This window comes from Fulmarus glacialis, unplaced genomic scaffold, assembly GCF_000690835.1.
Source record: "Fulmarus glacialis isolate BGI_N327 unplaced genomic scaffold, ASM69083v1 scaffold7414, whole genome shotgun sequence".
In the NCBI taxonomy this organism is placed as follows: domain Eukaryota; kingdom Metazoa; phylum Chordata; class Aves; order Procellariiformes; family Procellariidae; genus Fulmarus; species Fulmarus glacialis.
Window position 1 is genome coordinate 29,336 of NW_009208596.1, and position 17,844 is coordinate 47,179.

Sequence of the window (17,844 nt, forward strand, 5' to 3'; positions counted from 1 at the left end):
TATAATGACAAAGGGAATTAATTTCAGCTTTTTACATCTAATAGTCAGGTTTTTGTTGCTTCAGTGTAAACTCTTAAACATCCTAGTCCGTGTATTTTTTATTATCTGATAGATATTAATTTCGTTTATGCCCATCTCATTTATACAGTGACTTCAAAATTTATGCAGAAAATGCAGAAACCTTTCCTCAAGGCTTCTTAGCTGGCACCCTGGGTGAAAGTCTCAGCATTATATATATATCATGATTATCAGAGATGAGAGCCTAGGGATGTTGCTCGAAGTTGTAGCTCATGTCTTCTTCATTCGTTTCTCTTACCATGCTATTTGTATCTCTGCTCTGCAGTCCTACCCTTTACTTTTGGCGGTAGAATTTTCTTATCTTTCCCACTCTAATTCCATTTTAATTCTCTGTATTATTTCTTCTAAATTTTCCCCGTGATTTTTTCCTCTTTCTTTATTATTTTCCAACCTCTTGACTAGTCAAAATCTTATGATTTTTCTTCCTAATCGTTTTTTACTCATCATTTAAGATCATCTCTAATTTGGGCGTAATAACTTGCCATTTTATATTATGGCATTGTCTCCTGCTGTGTGTATTCAAATTACGATGTATCTGAAGATGAGACTGTATTACATTAAATTCAGTTTTTCAAGGATTCTAACAGTTCCTCTTACAATGTATTTTTTTTTTTCTACTCCTCCCAATAATTTTTAATTTTATTTTGCATTTCTATTCCTAATTGTTATCTTTAATCCATACTTACATCACTAGTCGTAACCCTAGTTTCTTGTTTACTAGTGTTAATCCTACTGCACCTCACCTCCACTGGAAATTTTAGTGAGTTGATTTCTGAGATTTGATTTCAAGGCACGATTTAGCAATACAGGCTGGTTTCTTCTTTTCTTCATGCTTTGCTTCCGTATGGAGTGTCTATTGACTCTACAGCCCTTGTGTGCTCTTCTGATTTATGACCTCATAGTAACTCTATCTGGGGACAAATACCTTTTAAGATGATGCCTTTAGGTAGGTATTAATTCCAAAACCAAGAAAAATCATCTTAGGAATTGAAGGGCCCAGGAAGGGGTGAACGTACAGATGGTGCCGTACCACTTATGGAGCATTTTGAGAACCCATTTTCTCCCGTGACCTTCAGCAATCTCCAGCAGCGGTTGTTAAAAACAAAGATATAAAATGCAATCCATTCACATATCAACGACCCGAAATAAAAAAGCCCTCTCTCTTATTAAACAAAATTCTAAAATAGCATGCAGTCTCACCTGCTGTCCTGGCAAGAATTTTTCATGAAACAACATAACATGGAGAATATCTTTATTCTTTTAAGAATAAATGCCAAAAATATTTAAGCATATATTATTAACTTAGCATAAAATGTCTAAAACCAAAGAGCATTGCTTTTTATATAATCTGTCAATTCATTTAGACAACAATTTTTAATTTTTTTCTTTTTTCAAGAAACATCGCAGCAAATAGCTTACTTCTGTTAGAGAAAATAAAATCTACTATTACCCCAACAGTGAGAATGAGAAGAGGAAGAAATGTCACAGAGAAAATGTCCACATAAGAAAAATGAATAATGGAATTGTTTCACAATTCATAAAATAACCAAACTAAGATAGCAAATTCTTACTCAGTTTTTACTGCATCTCCACTCACATAAACACCCAATAAAGTCATTTTAAGTTAAACTTACTTTTAATAAGAGTCTAGGTAAAGACTGAAGAATCAGCTCAGAAAGCCCTAAGTACAGAGAAAATCTGTTTTAGTAGAAAATATGATAAGCTTTCTACAGTATTAAGTTACTCGCAAAAATGCTGGATGTGGTGCTGTTTCAGTTACACCAGCATAATTCAGAAAGAATTCAGCTGAAGTCAATGAAATTATTCCTATGAAAGATCAAAGTAAGTTCATTAAGTAGAAAAATTGTGGAGGCTATGGCAACATACCAATATTAATACTTATTGGCTTTATAATACATTGAACATTATTCAACTTTCGGTCCTTGCATGTAGGATCTGGGATAAACACCTCCCAAATTCCTCCATGATCATCCGCTCAGCTAGACAGACAGAGTAACCTCTTTTTTCTGCCTCTTCAGCTTGCACCAGGAGACAAGCACATATTGTTTTCGCTTCTTCCCAAGATATACATACAGCTGGTTGCCTGACAGGGGAAAAGAAACTAGTATGAAATATCTCCATTTTAAATACACACACAAAAAAAGACAAACTGCAAAACTCAGTTAAGAGTTGGAATGCACAGAGCTGAATCAGAGTAGCTGCACTGTTACTGTAAGATACATCCTTGCAGGAATTTCACTGTCCTACACTGACTAGCTTCTGCTTCTAACAGATTGCTTCTGAGTTTTTCTAATTTATCACATGGAAGACTGTGTTCACACTACATAATTAATCTATGCAAATGCTGCCCAACAGGTGCAGACAGAGAAAGCCTCTTCCTCCATCTGCATGCAATAGTCAGATCCTGCGTCATGTACAAGGAAACGTGTTAAAAAGACTTAGTCAGGGTCTAGGAGGTACTAAATGTAAATTCAGTCTACTGCTGTTAAAGGAAATAGCACCAAGCCCCTCAAGGATTCCCTGAATGGCACCTTAGCAACCTTGCTTTGAATAAACTCTAGAAACTACCAGTCATTAACATCATAACTCATTTTACTATATTAATAACATAACTCATCCTACTGTGCAATTCAAGCAAAGGCATAACTTAGCACCATCTACCCCATCAATACACTACCAACAGCAGAAATTATTAATATATTTTAAAAATAGGTCATCAGAAAGTATTTTAAAAATGGAATTAAGATAAGAATTTCAAGGTAATGGTTGATGCAAAGAAGCAAAGAAAATGATGTATGCAAACTGAAAATTTTAGAGCCTGGAGTAAAGCTCATAAAATCAATTAAGAGGTGGTTTAATTAATTTTCGTTGTTATTAACAGGTGTTTCTATTTATTAGGCAAATGACTATAAACCAACCAAAAATAGAGATTAGGCTACAACTATGTTAGAAAGCATAACAACATCAGGATAGTACGGCCTTCTTAGAATATTTTACAAACCAAACTGCCAACACAAATACAATTGACAGGAGGTGGACCAAAGGAAGAAGAGATGGGAAAGAAGCAGTGATATAAACATGCTTATTAATTGAATACCACAAACATATTAATTACATAATTTTCTCAGTACTTCTTTGGTCAAGATTTTGTTAGAAATCAATGCTTGAACATAGAAAAATTTAAGAACAGAGAAACTGAAGGAAAACATAAAGTAGCTAAGGAGGAAAAAAAGTTGAGAGAATGAAGTATGTGATCAATACACAAATAACTGATGTTTTGTAAGCAGACCTAACACATATATCCCTGAACTCTGTATACTATATTCTTAAAAGATAGTTATAGCCTCTCCTTTAGATATTTTTTTATTTATAGAAACAAGATCGCAAATGCTATGTGAAGTGATTCCTTGTATATAAGCCATCTGTCATTTTAGTCACTATTTCTTAGATAATTATGATAATGGTTACAAAAAAAGTTAATGAAGTCAGACCAATGGATTATGCATTGCTACTCCCAAATAGTCACCTGTCTGTCTTCAATTTTGGTAACATTTTGAATGTTGATGCTAAAACTGGGCTATTTCCTTCATTATTTCCAATGTCCATGTAGTTTAGCACATTCAACTGGTTTTTTTCATCTGGACTTTCTTCATAATTTTTGCAACCAATGCATTTGCAAATAGAGGAACACATAATTTTAGCCTGGCAAATACAGAATACTTAGAATAAAAATTGTTGTTGTGGTTTAACCCCAGCCGGCAACTAAGCACCACACAGCCGCTCGGTCACTCCCCCCCAGAGAATTGGAAGAGTAAAAGTGAGAAAACTCGTGGGTTGAGATAAAGACAGTTTAATAGGTAAAGCAAAAGCCACGCATGCAAGCAAAGCAAAACAAGGAATTCATTCACTACTTCCAATCGGCAGGCAGGTGTTCAGCCATCTCCATCATCAGCAGGGCTCCATCACACGTAATGGTTACTTGGGAAGACAAACGCCATCACTCCAAACGTCCCCCCTTTCCTTCTTCTTCCCCCAGCTAAGCATGATGTCATATGGTATGGGATATCCCTTTGGTCAGTTGGGGTCAGCTGTCCCAGCTGTGTCCCCTCCCAACTTCTTATGCACCCCCAGCCTATTCACTGGTGGGGTGGTGTGAGAAGCAGAAAAGGCCTTGACTCTGCGTAAGCACTGCTCAGCAATAATGAAAACATCTCTGTATTATCAACACTATTTTCAGCACAAATCCAAACCATAGTCCCACACTAGCTACTATGAAGAAAATTAACTCTATCCCAGCCAAAACCAGCACAATTGTATAAATCTTAACTTAAACATATATTCGAGCAAGCTATACCACCACGGACTTATTCTAGATGTGCTGGTCTTGGATACTCCCAGAGCGAGACCATCAGTATCAATACAGTAAGCAAGCAAGACAGGTTTTTTTCCACAGATTCTCTGTGGAGATTGATGTTCTGTACATGGACAAATCACTCCTCAATTTGTGGATAAATTTGCAAGATAACCAAAACACCACGGGTGCAAAGAAACTACCAGGATTAGCAGAAAACCATTTCTCATTTCTTCTGGAGTGAGGCATTGGCTGAGAGCTCCTGATACCGAAAATTTTAGCTGATCAACTTCAGCCAGATTCAGTTCTTTAAAGACATGACAAGAAAGAGACCATGCCTCCTTTGTTCAAAAAGTTTTATGATGAAAAATACATGGAAAAAAGTGATTATTTTTAGCAACTACTAGTTACAGAATATAGTCAATGTTAAGGTAGTAACTGATGAGAGGAAAGTTCACCTGACTCACCTCAAAGCACTCACAATAATTCTTGAGGCATCCTGAGCGCTTGCAATTACATCCTTTGCTATGGTGAGGTTTAATTTCTCCTAGTTTCCTTTTCCCAATCTTTGGTAAGAAAGCTTCTGGGTTTCTATCAAGACAGGCCTAAAACAAAAATTGCTACATTATGAGAAATTCAAAGAAATGTTTTTAAACACCTGAATGATTGTGATCCAATGTTTAACACCGAAGTTCTTACTTTCCACTCTCATTATTGGTGGTATGAAGCCCAAGGATAAAGGAGTCTGCCATAGCGTGTGAGAGCAGGAATTCAAGGATTCCAGAACAATAAGCCAACTTTGCTCTACCATGGGAAGCAACTTACCTTGTTTTTATGGAATAACCTAAATGACCCATCTACTGTTCTCTTGGTGCTGGTTTTCTTTCACTGCTGACACTACTTTCACGAGAAATAAAAAGTTCTCAGTGAAGAAAGAACCTTTGCAAACACAGCAACATACACCTCAGAATTTTTAAACATATCTTGTTTTATTAATGGCCCAATACAAAGACACTGAAATCAGCATTGGATTGGAACAGCAGGTTTTAATTAGGTTCCAAGACCTTGCAATGCCATGGGCTACTAAAAGGCAGGTTTAAAAGGTTATATGCCCTTTATGTACAAGATTGATGGATGGCACAGGTATGCTTTCGTCAGTGACAAACAAGATCTATTATGCTCTACGAGATGCTATCTACAGCAGTGAAAGGAGCGCTAAGACACCAACAACCCCATCAGCTGAACTACAGATGAGCATCTGATTTGAAAACTAGTTGTTGCATATCGACAGCAAGAACTGCTGTGGCTTTGACTAGTTGGATGTGGCAAAGCTCTAACTCTAATTAGATCAACATCTTGTACAATCCTGAAATTATGTGAATGATATAAAAAGAGTTCTGGAATGTTGCATACAAGAAGCACAAAGACATTAATATATCCTTAAAGCATCAGCAGTAGAGTAAGACTTTTCATTATCATTTTAAAACTTACAAAACATAACATACATATTAGATTAAATTATTGCCCAGATTGTGCAGTTTGATACACACACAAAAATGAGCCCACATATTATTCTTTATTCCACTAATAAAATCAGTCTCCAAATGTAGAATTAACCTGCTTCTCACTAGTGCAGCATTCAATGTTACTGCTAGGAGAGCCAACTTTGCATGGCTGCATGGGTCAAACAGAAAGACTAACACAAACCTGTCAATGAGAATAATAATTTGGATAGTAATAATTTGTCTTCCTTTAACTACTGTCTGACTTTGGGATACAATACATTTTCCTTCAAGTGAAAAAGTTTTCTGAAATTAAATTTGGGTTTGAATACTTCCTTCCAAGAATAAAAATTATCATTCAGTTAACACATCACTAGTTTTAATCCAAAGTGTCAGAAGTTCTATAAAAGGAAGGAAAGAAATCCCTAAATTTCTTTATGTAAGAATAATACAGAGGCAACATTTAGCTTTATTTAGGTTACAAATAACATATTTCAAATACTGTAACTAGTGGAAAAAACAATACTGCTGTATTTTTCATACACGAAGCTGATACCAATGTGTACTGTACTTTTTTTCCTTTTTGTTTTACCTTAATGGCTTTAAATCGCTCAGTTTCATGAAGTTGATTGTTGTAACAATTATTGCAGTTGCAGTTGTTGCAAAAATCACCATTGGCAAAGCAATCACAATATCTATGATTAACATGTAAAATAACGTAAGAAATGAAAAGATTAACTGGTTTAAGTGTAAATTTTTAAATATAAATTCTACTTCTGGACAGAATGTTCAGTTTCTACTAATGAAAAATGTTCCTTCCTCTGTAATTTAATCATATCCAAACGTAGACAAAGAGCTTCTCTCTCTCTTCCAATTTTACATTTTGTAAAATACACCCAGTCCATCAATGAACCATACGTTAATTATCATGTATACATCTCTGTGCATATTATTTATGTATGAGAGCATCAGCAAGACAGAGAAATTATATTTTAGTATACAGCAATTACATTCTACATAGGATTTTCCAGATATGCTCTGAACAATTCTTCCAGCTCCTCTTTTTATTTTTCATACTTTGGACTATATACAGTCATCTACACCTCTGCAACAAATTCTGAGCTTGTGTGACACTAGTTTACATCAACTGTGGATCTTTCTAACTCAGTAGCAGATGAGTAATTTTTGACACATACGTACTGTTCATTTTAAAGCACACATTTCTTGTATGTTTGTCCTTTCATCTATACACTGTTATTAGCATTTATTAAATGTTGATAAACTATTACTTACAATTTAAGGCACTGAGATTTTGTGCAGTTACATGGTTTCTTAGACTTTGTAACCCCTGAACCAAAAGGTAAGCTACACAGGTTGAAAGAGGAAAAAAAATTAGAAAAAGATATACAAATACAACTGCAATGAAAACTAATTATTCTATAGTTTCGAAACAATAAATACTGATTTTATTTTTTTACACCAATATTGGTGCTACTTAACAAGTGTGGCCTCACAGAGTGCGTGAGAAAAAGAGAATAAGCAAGCTGTAATCTCCCCCTATCCACCAGCTGTCATTACTTGGGACAGGTCTGCCCTTTGGTCATACAGCCTGATAACGGTTGTGCAACTGCAAAGCTCTCACACCTTTCACACTGGGGTTGCATCTGCCTCTTATTTAAAAATGATCTGCAATTAAATATTATTAAAAGAATTCCATTAGTGTTAGAAATACAGGCTAAACATATGCTAATTAGATCTGGAAACATATCAATTAACTTAGAAAATTAAATGTTTCTCAGGCAAATGGACAGCACAATTGGACTGATCCCAAGAAAACCTGAAACCATGCTACATAGTCTTGACCGCCAGCAACTGGCATCACGACAACCAAGATATATACACAAAGCATTTTTACAGAACTGCATTTTTGTTACAAGAGAGAAGCAGCTATGCAACATGAAAACGTCTAGAGTCATTGCCAATTTAAAATTCAAAAGTCATCATGGATGTAAGATGTTTCACGCATCTTACCCCTCTGCGGTCATTTTCACCGGCCCGTGCAGATTTGATTCCAGATGGAATGTGGCAGTGCTAGCTACTGGTTGTAAGGGTCCATTTTCAAACTGTTCAAGATAAAATGCACATATTCTGTTTATGTTAACTTTTTAAAAAAGACTCTTGTAAGTTAACAGAGAAAAAGTAACACAAAGAAAATGCTCCAGGGATAATGTGATTGCCAAGGTTACTGATAAAAACTCATAGAAGTAAAGACCATGAAAACAGCATGCATCTCCTCTTGGAAACCATTCAGTATGTCAGGAATCCCATTTATCCCAATGCAAAGAACCAAAAACAGCTCTCAGTGCTGCAGTGTTGGTGCACTATTTTCAATTTACTGAGAATTCTAGGTTCAGTTGCTTTTAATTCCAGTAGTCAATTGAAACTGACTGGTGACCTGATGATTTACATTATGTTCAGCTGCAGTATGACATCTAATTGGTTGAAGGCTAAGCAAAATTTAAAAAAAAGAATCAGCTCACAGGCCAAGAAATACACTGTGGATCTGTTGTCTCTTCAGACATATGATTAGTAAGGGCCTGGTTATGGAGGGAGACAAGGGAAGAACAATTAGGATTATACTGGTATTACCAGTAATGGAGGGACAGTGAATAATTGTAAATCGCTGTTATTTTAATAGGCAATTAATCTAGCTCACCATAAAGAAGAGGAAAATTAATATATTTAAAGCAAGAGAAGAAATCTAGGAAACAACTAATTTGGGATAAAGTTAAAAAAGAATTACAAGCCTGTCTACATCACTGCTCCAGAATGTTTAGGCACCATATTGCAGATATACTGCCTTTAGAGATGAAAGACTCCCTAGGTCATTGTTCCATCTGACCCTTGGGTTTTTTCTTTTAAAATAGTGGCTGCTATCCACAAACCATTTTCTGTGTTTGTACCAACATCACATATTCACTTCACACAAATTGAAAGTTAACAATTAAAAATTTGCAGTGATTTTTGCTACCACTTCTGTTGGAAGTAACACATGAGAAGCCAAATATCTGCAAGGATTTTCAGTCTTCTGTTCAATGTTCATCAACAACAAAAAAAAAATTGACAAAAATTATAGAGATTTGATGACTGTTAAATCCTAATCAAGAGAAAAGAGTGTAAAAAAATCCTACTGGAAGAAAATATTCCCCTTCTTCTGGTAAAAGTCAATGTGCTTTCCTTCACCCCAAGAGAGTCTTAAAATTGTTCTCAGAAATAACATTATATAATACCAAATTCAAGGTTTCAAGGCTGGAATAAATTTATTTTTCTTATGGAAAACTTTATTTTTAATTCTGGTATTACTTCTAGAAATTGTTGAAATCAGAAACCTTTATATGCAGAAAGCATACTGAGTGCAGAACTAATCTGTCCAAATCAGCTAAACTGTCTTTAGAAAATGCATACAATTGTTACTTCCCAACATAGACTTAACAACCCATTTTAAGAAAAGGAAAAAGAGTGTACATTGTACTTAACAAGTTTAAAGGATAAAGCTTCCTTACCTCTTGTTCGTTCAGAACCAGTTCACCTGGGACAGGCAAAAGCTGCCCCAGTACAGCTGTTACAGAGTTGTCCACATCTGAAAAGAAGACATTTACCTGAAGACAGCAGAACTACTCAAAGCGTATAAAGTTTCACTTATGCATAAATATTTTTTGAATTAAGCATACAGGCAAATCGGTATCTTCAACTTCTTTTGTTAATAAAAAAAATTACCTGAGGCTGTCTGTCCTCTGTTAGCACTTTCTCCTACAATTCAGTTTTGAATCCAAACTTACTCTACAATAAATAGTGTCAATGAAGGACCTAGAAATTTTCTCTCCAGAAATGTTTTTCTCATTGCAAAAAAAACAAGAATAAAAACTTGACCACACAGAGATACCCCTGATAGAAGAACCCACCACCAATTTGCCAGCTGGGAATTTGAGCAAAGGATGTTTTTACTCTATGACAATCAGTACATTTTAATTCAAATGCCATAGACTTAAAATACTTTGACAAAATAAGAAAAATGTCAGAAACAATTAAATATATTTATCCTGAGTTCTTATTTTACAAATTTCTAGAGTTCTGAAAGAGCATCTAGAACAGAGGTTTTTAGCTTATGAAAAAAATTACTCAAGACCCATGGAGAAAACCATAGCTGTAAGAGTAAGTCTTTGTGAAGGTCCTGGTGAAGAACCGCATGTGAGTACATCAGCATCCTAGCCTATGCAGAAAAAAGCAAACATCAGTCATAGTAAGATTACAAGATGAATCTTATACCTGTACTTACTTCCTTCCCATCTAAAGAAAGAAAAAAAACCTGGAAGCCAAAGGACAGCTTAATTCAAAAGTTGCAGACATTAGTCCCTAGAAATTTTTAGGTATAATTTCTGGACCTAATTCTTTTACTTGCTGTGAAGATGAGTAAAACAGAAGAAAGCTCAAGCAAATAACTAAAAAACATACGCCAGCGCACTCCTCCTCAGCTTTTTCTTCCCTAACATTAGAGCAAATGAATAAGAGTTTGAATCTTATAAAGGAACATGACCTTTAACTTGAATGTGACTGCTCTACTCTTCTGATGGCTTCTGACAAATACAAGTAAACAGGCTCCATACCCGGAGCATCTGCTGAGAGATGCTTACATTCGGCACCTATTGATATTGAGAGCAGTATCTGTGCTTATATGGTGCCTAATATTAAAAGGCTTTGCTTTCACATTGCCATCAAAATGCACCACTGTAATAAAATAGTAATAATAAATAATGAAATAAACCAGGTTAATAATGAGGAAGCTATATTTAGGTAAAGAAATATTTATTTAAATTAAAACTAAACTACACTCAAATACTTTGTTCCTGCTCAGATGAAAATGTGTTACTCCATCTAAATAGCATTAACTTTAGGACCTCAGAAACCACTTTCTTTAAAAACTGATGGCATTTCAAGTTCACATAATTGTGCAAATATTAGTGAGACGTTCTGAATCCCAAGGCTGAAGTATAGTCATAGCCCACAACACCGAATAGAGAAAGAGTGACACTTGGTGGCAAGCTAGGGTAAATGCAAATGTACGCAGGCGCTTATGCTAAATGTGTTTTATATGGAAAGTAATCTTTACATTAAAAACTTTCAAAAAATCCAACATATCAGTTACATCATTCGTATTACACTGAAGTGCCTAGAAATTTTTCAGTTATAAAATAAAGTAAAATAATAACTGGTGATAGCTACATTAGCTTTGGCTCATCTCCTACTGTTGCTGCTTAAGAACATAAACACATGCAGTGTTTATGATATATTAACCATCTCTGATATATTATCTGACAGGCTAGAGATAATTTTCATTTTTATTGTACCTGATTGAAGATAATTATGTTGGTCGTGATACTCGGGAATTAGATGAACTGGTTTTAGTTCTTGTGTGCCACAACTGTTTATACAGAGTATTTGAGTACCTCCTTCCAACTGGCAGATAACCTGGAATGAATAACTGATGATTAGCTTTCATCTGAGAAACTGTATTTCTAAGCATATAGATATAAAGGTTTTCATAAGAGTACCACCTGTCTTATAAAGCTTCATAAGCACAGACTGGAATCTCTCAAACAAATGGATCATTATGCATTAAGATGTTTGCTTTTTGACCCTTAATTTTAATTTCTTTTTGGAAGCAGCTATTGAGATCTAACACTGTAGCTCTTCAACCTAGGTGATATGGATTCCTGGTTCTCTAAATTGCTCCATGGGGCTTTGTAGAGCATATTCTAGCTATTTACTAGTGTGCTGGCTTCAGATTCAGTTCCCTAACCAGAACATGCCATTGTAATTGTTCATGTTTAATTTCATTTATTTAGCTGTGATTTTAAATCTTTTCCTTCAGATGAAGTAATCTTCACATTGGTTTTTTTTTTGTTTCCAGCTGTTAAATAGAAAATAATATGGTTTTTATATATACTGTTTTGTATATATATAAAGTAGCACTACAACTAGATAAAATTTAGACTGTGAGTCCAAGGAAGGAACTGCCTTGTTCTTGATACAGCACTGACTAAGTGGGACTTCTTGATGCTAGCATGGTACAAATAAGTTAATTTTCTCTAGCATATAATTTTGCTATCAATTACAGGATATAATTACCACAGGGCTGGGATCATTTCTGTGTGAACATCTGGATTCTTCCACTACACTGTGCAATGCTAATAACTTGCAGCCAGACTCGTCAACATTTGAACTCTGAAAAATTGCTGTGTGTTGGTGATTCTCAATAACATTACTAACTGCCTCTCTTACTTCAGCCTGAAAGATAAAGTTTTAGATCTTAACAGACATGCTTTAAAACCTACTTTAAATTCCAAGCAAATACAATAAATTTAAAAATTAATCTGCATAAATCATATATTTTAAAGCAAGCATTGTATTCAAATGTAATACTGAGAATAGTTAATTTACTTGTCAATGGCAGAATGATTTTTGCTTATATTTCAAGTAAGAATATTTGTGAAGAATAACAATAACATACTTCAAAGTAACAATGGCATTCAGTGTCTCCAACATCATGAAGCATCAACTGATTTCTAAACTGCCTTGGAGAAGTTAGGCAATAGTCACAGCAAATTATGCTAAACAAGAATTAATCTTGACTGGGAATCACTGGGAGTTAGTCTAAGTAAGAAATAGTCATCTGAGACTGGACTGCAAATTCAGTTATACCTATAAATCAGATTGTTCCAAAATGAACTTTTGTTACGGTGATCAACTACTGTGTGTCATGGCATTCCATCATAGATGTGGTGCCACTTGCATTTTTTTGAAAACCAATTTATCGCCTATCTTGCCGATCCACTACAGTCACACTTCCTTGCCCCTCTTAATATACACTTTAAAAGACCGAATTGGACAACCTTGAAAAACCTGGCTATAAAATTCCAGTAATTTTCAGAAATCTCCTTTTCATGAAATACCTGAATTTCTATAGTTTGTCTCGCACGTATCTAGGAAATTATATTTGAAAAATTCAAGCATTTTAAGAGAATAATTAAGTTGCAAAGAACATCTCTCCATAGGCAGGGAATGCTAATGTTAAAGCCAGATTTTCATCCTCAGCCTCAGCTCTGTTCCTTTATATACACTGCACATGTGATAAAGGCTTAAACACTAATCAGCTGCCCAAGGGTATTTGGCGGAGTCCCGCTAGGCAGTTTGTCTTCAGGTGGCCTTAGGAGAAGCCCCCTCCCTAACTGGCGTGAACTGGAACCAGAATGTGCAAGTGGCAGACAGGAGCCAACTAGACTTGAGCCAACAGGAACGGAAACAGGCAAAAAATCCAGATGCTATTCTTCCTCCACAATGTAGCAGTGTAGGAAATCTACAGAACATCATTTTTCTTTCCCTTTCTGTTGTGAACGGATCAGATAGGACAGTGTTTGAAAAAAACTTTTACCCTCTGTCACTTAGAATAAATCCCATTTTAGACATTCAACACTTGGACAGATTCTTCCAATAATAAAATCTTACATGCATACTTACTATTTCATCATAGACAGAAGCACTAGCCCGAGGTAAGCCACAGATATCACTGGAAGATTCTAGTACGTAAAATAAAGCATGTTTTGTTTACAAAAAGATCAGTGTTTTATACCAAGAACTCCTTTACAGCATCAATAGAAGAGATTTTGATGTCACTACAGCATTACATTCTTGTGAAAGAAATATTTAATATTCTTTTGTAAACAGACTTGCTGGGAAAATCAGACTTCAGTTTGGGTCTTTTTGATGTCTTTAAAAGGTTTATTGTGCCCATTTGGTAAAATCCATTTACCTTCAGGATAAACTACCTTGTAAGATCAAATCTAGCAGGCAGTTTAACCCTGAGCAGGACTGTAAACAGGTTATGGGCAGAACACATCAAACAACTGCTCACAAGCTTACTGTCAGCAGCAGCATCAGTGCAAACCACCTAACTTTCATAACCAGTGGTCAAACTTCAAAAAGAAATAAAAAGGTTGTTCAACTCAATATAAAAAAAAAAAAGGTGCTGCAAGAAGGAATATCTTCTTCACAGTCCCCTGAAAGAATGGGGAGGTGGTATGAGAGGAAAGGAAAATCAAAATAAGACTGGACTATGTGGTTGAAGCAACATGAACGTACACGAACGAACAGTGGTCCATTCTCCTTTCAAACATCCTTAGTTATATTAACATTACCAGAAAAGGCTCATACTGCAACTTGCCAAAACCAGAAATTAATTTATTTAGCTATTTCAACCCTTCCCTAAGCTTATAAAAGGAGAAGAAAAAAAAAAAAAATCCCCCTCAATCACTTGCGGCACATACCATACAAGCAACTGATCAAGTTTTGTAACTGCATAGTACTGTTTTGGATTCCTTTAAATTGATCATAACAAATGCATTTATTCTCACCTGCAGCTGGAGGTATGAATGATCTGAACACCTGAAGAAAAGAATGTTTTATTTGTAACTATTTTATGCATTAAATGATGCATTTTTAAAAAATCAAATGAATAAACAAAAAAATGACTTAAAGTGACCTTGAAAATTGGAAGTTATTTACATTTTCATGACATAATTAAGCTCATAAATGCTGCAGCCTATTCAGCATTCATCTTTATATACCTTGAATATTATTTCAGCTTTTTCTGCTCAACATATAGTTATGGTTCAGATCTAATGCATTTACAACTATAATAGCATCATACTTAATACCTACATTTGTATTTTCAAAAACAAACCAAATGAAGAGAAAATGGAACAAAGACAGAAACCAACTATTTTGTAGTTTCAAATTAGAATTGAGATAGTTGAAACTAGACAATTTGCTCTCTATCTATGTATGCTGTGCTTCCTCTTAATATAGACAACACTTTAGGAGGGTAAGAAAGCAGTGTAGAAGCAACCAATCAGCTTTCTTTATTTCAATAAAATTATTTATAACCTGATTAGAATTTTGTTCTAATACCTTCAAGAAACAGGGCAGATTAAGGAAACATGCAGATTTAGTGTGATAAACTGTAAGGATACTAGGAAGAGAGCTGGTCAGAAAAATTTTTTCTAAATCTCCTTTTTAACTTCTTGTACAGAGACTAACAAATTTTCATTATCTTCAACTTGACTTTGAAGAAAGCAACTGTTATGCCTTAATCACATCTTTATTTTCTAAAGGCTTCCACCAGTCTTTTGAATCTCATTAACGGTTCAAAAGATTGAAGGTCTTGATTATTAAAGAACTACTGATAATATTGAGCATGCGTGTAAACAACCTTCCAAGGCAGAGATACTTTTAAACTACAACCATAACTTGAAATCAGAACAAAAACCAAAACACATAAGGTAACTGTCACGGTAGACCTCAAGCATCCCAGGATGAAATGCACTGGGAAACACACTGGGCCGGGTAGTGTCAGCAATGATTTCTGTGATAGGAGGTTTCCTGCACAGACAGCCCCACAGCTGCCACCTGGCTTCAGCCTGGCACCTCGGTGGGATACTGCAAGGGAAAATCAGACCTCTTTTTCAACCAAGTGATTTTTGTGAGTTTTGGGGGTTTTTAAAATTCTTTTGATTTTTTAATCTGAGAACAGCACTGTTTGTCAAGATACTTACATCAAAAAAATGTCAACTGGTATGCTTAATTATTTCAAGATAGCTTCTCAGAGGAAACCTCAGTGCCCCTCTAGAAGCAGCCACAGTGCAAACTTAAAATTTGGAGATTTCTTCAGATGATATTCTACAGCCATAAACAAAGATGCAAGGACACAATAAGTATTCTACATATGAATAGCCAGCATTAAACAGATGGATTTGGTCCTGTGAGCAACACAAGAAGTTTTATGCTGTGTACCTTTCTAGATAGTAATTGATCCAACATAGAGAATGTCACTTCAAACTATACAGAAAAACTGCCAAACGTGGTAAGCAATGGGAAACCCCTCTCTCTTACAAAACTACTTTCCCTATGGAGATTTAACAATACAGGCTACAGTTTACTGCTGTGGAGATTTAACAATACAGGCTACAGTTTACTGCTGCAAATAAATTGGTTTTTAACTCATTTGGACTATAAATGTTAAGATTAGAAGTGTGTCACCTGTGGAACTAAAAAACAAAAGTCAATATCCTATTTGTACTTTGTACAATTATGTAATAGTTGCTAACACAGATGGCAATATATAAAACCAAAGTGGGTATATTTGTGCCATGGTAAGATTTTTTTAATAAGCAAAATAACTACCCAGCCATTTAAAAATATGGCTTTTAACATGGACAAAAAAGAACAGCAGTCAGAACCATATGTTCACACTGCATGCTATTTCTGGCAATATAAAACCGAAATTTATTTCTGTATTTACTACTAAGTTTGTTCTAGTATAAAATTTATGACATAACTTCAAACATTATGTGGATCCCATATAAGTTTTAATGTGGCAATTCCTCACATTTAAGTCACAAATAAGTATGAATATATAAAAATTCCTATTTCACTTAATCTTACTGGTATCGTTCTGACATTTTGACTGACTGTTCCTTCTGGAGAGAAAATGCTTGAAGTTGGAACACTGCAATTTTTATGTTGCATCGCTACAGAAGAAAGAAAGTGGACACCATTTGAAGGCAGATAAGGCGAATGCGTATGTTCAGCTTCTTCTGGAAGATTTAATTCCTTGTATTTTTCAAGATCATCATCATCGCAGCTGTTGTTTCCATGCGGATGTACTTCAACTTTTACTATTGTATTTTGATTTTCAATGGTAAGTGGATACTGGAAGTGATCTAACGAAGTCTCTCCCACATTTACAGTGCATAGATGATTGTCTTGACTAGATAGCAATCCTTCTTCAATAGGATTATTAATTACTGCAGTTTCCAGATTAAAGTTTTCAGAACTAACAGGACTATTTTGACTAAATATTTCAGTTACAAGTCCACTGTCTGTTACTGATCTTATATCAAGCAATATCTGATTCTCCATAGTCATGGACAGACTGTCAACTGGTTCATATTTATTTTTTTCGTTGAAGATAATTAAATTTTCTATTTCAGTATTCTTCTGAATAGTTTTTCTATCTAGAAGTGAATGAAATAGTCTTAACCAAACAACACATATATATAATCCTGAAGATTAACCCAATTAACATGTAACTGTAAAACTTAAAAATGTAACGCTGGAAGAGGTTGTTGGGGTTCTGAACCTAGCATTCAGAAAATACAGGCCACCATGCCAACACAAACAAGCTGCTTTTACCATAAGAACACATTCTTCATAACTTTTAAACACATTAACAGCATTCAGACTTCAGTAAGAATTTTGCTACTTGGTTTTAGTGGTCAAAAAAAATCAAACAAATTTGACATAGTACACTTAGCCAGCTATAATTACAGTTTTAAGTTTGTGTCAGTAAGTAGCACATTAAGACCAAACCTTATCTGCACTCTCCACATCACTATTGCCAGTTATAGACAACGCAAGCCAAAGCACCTCTACCCAGAGTATCACAAGGCCACCGTTAAAAAGACATAGGCCAAGATCTACCTGCACTGTCATCACTACTATTTCTGGATTTAGACTAAGGCAATATGGGGAGGGTCAAGCTACCCATGTCCCCCTGGCTGGACTGGGCTATGGCAGCCCTCTGAAGGCTCAACTCTCTCTGACCCATACCCATCAAACACTACCAGCTCTGGGACATCCGTGGGCGGGGCGGGCTAGGGAGACCAGCCCTGCCCAGAAGCTCCAGCTGCCCTCCCCCTCACCACCACGCTGGCTTCCAGGGCAGAAGGGAAAGGGACAGGCCCCACCTCCGCCCTGCAGAGGGCACGTCTCTGCCCT

At 35.5% G+C, this 17,844-nt stretch overlaps 1 protein-coding gene across 1 annotated transcript; it reads right to left on the bottom strand.

Moving 5' to 3' along the window:
* Nucleotides 1-2,007: 2,007 nt before the first annotated feature.
* Nucleotides 2,008-16,986, bottom strand: MTL5 (metallothionein-like 5, testis-specific (tesmin)). Its single transcript, XM_009576541.1, has 12 exons — nt 16,510-16,986; nt 14,334-14,451; nt 13,528-13,586; nt 12,139-12,297; nt 11,358-11,478; nt 9,516-9,592; nt 7,984-8,075; nt 7,246-7,317; nt 6,545-6,647; nt 4,918-5,055; nt 3,626-3,801; nt 2,008-2,182 (listed from the first exon to the last, which is right to left on the bottom strand). Exons 1-12 carry the CDS (start codon nt 16,984-16,986, stop codon nt 2,008-2,010), a joined length of 1,767 nt encoding a protein of 588 aa, XP_009574836.1.
* Nucleotides 16,987-17,844: the final 858 nt, after the last annotated feature.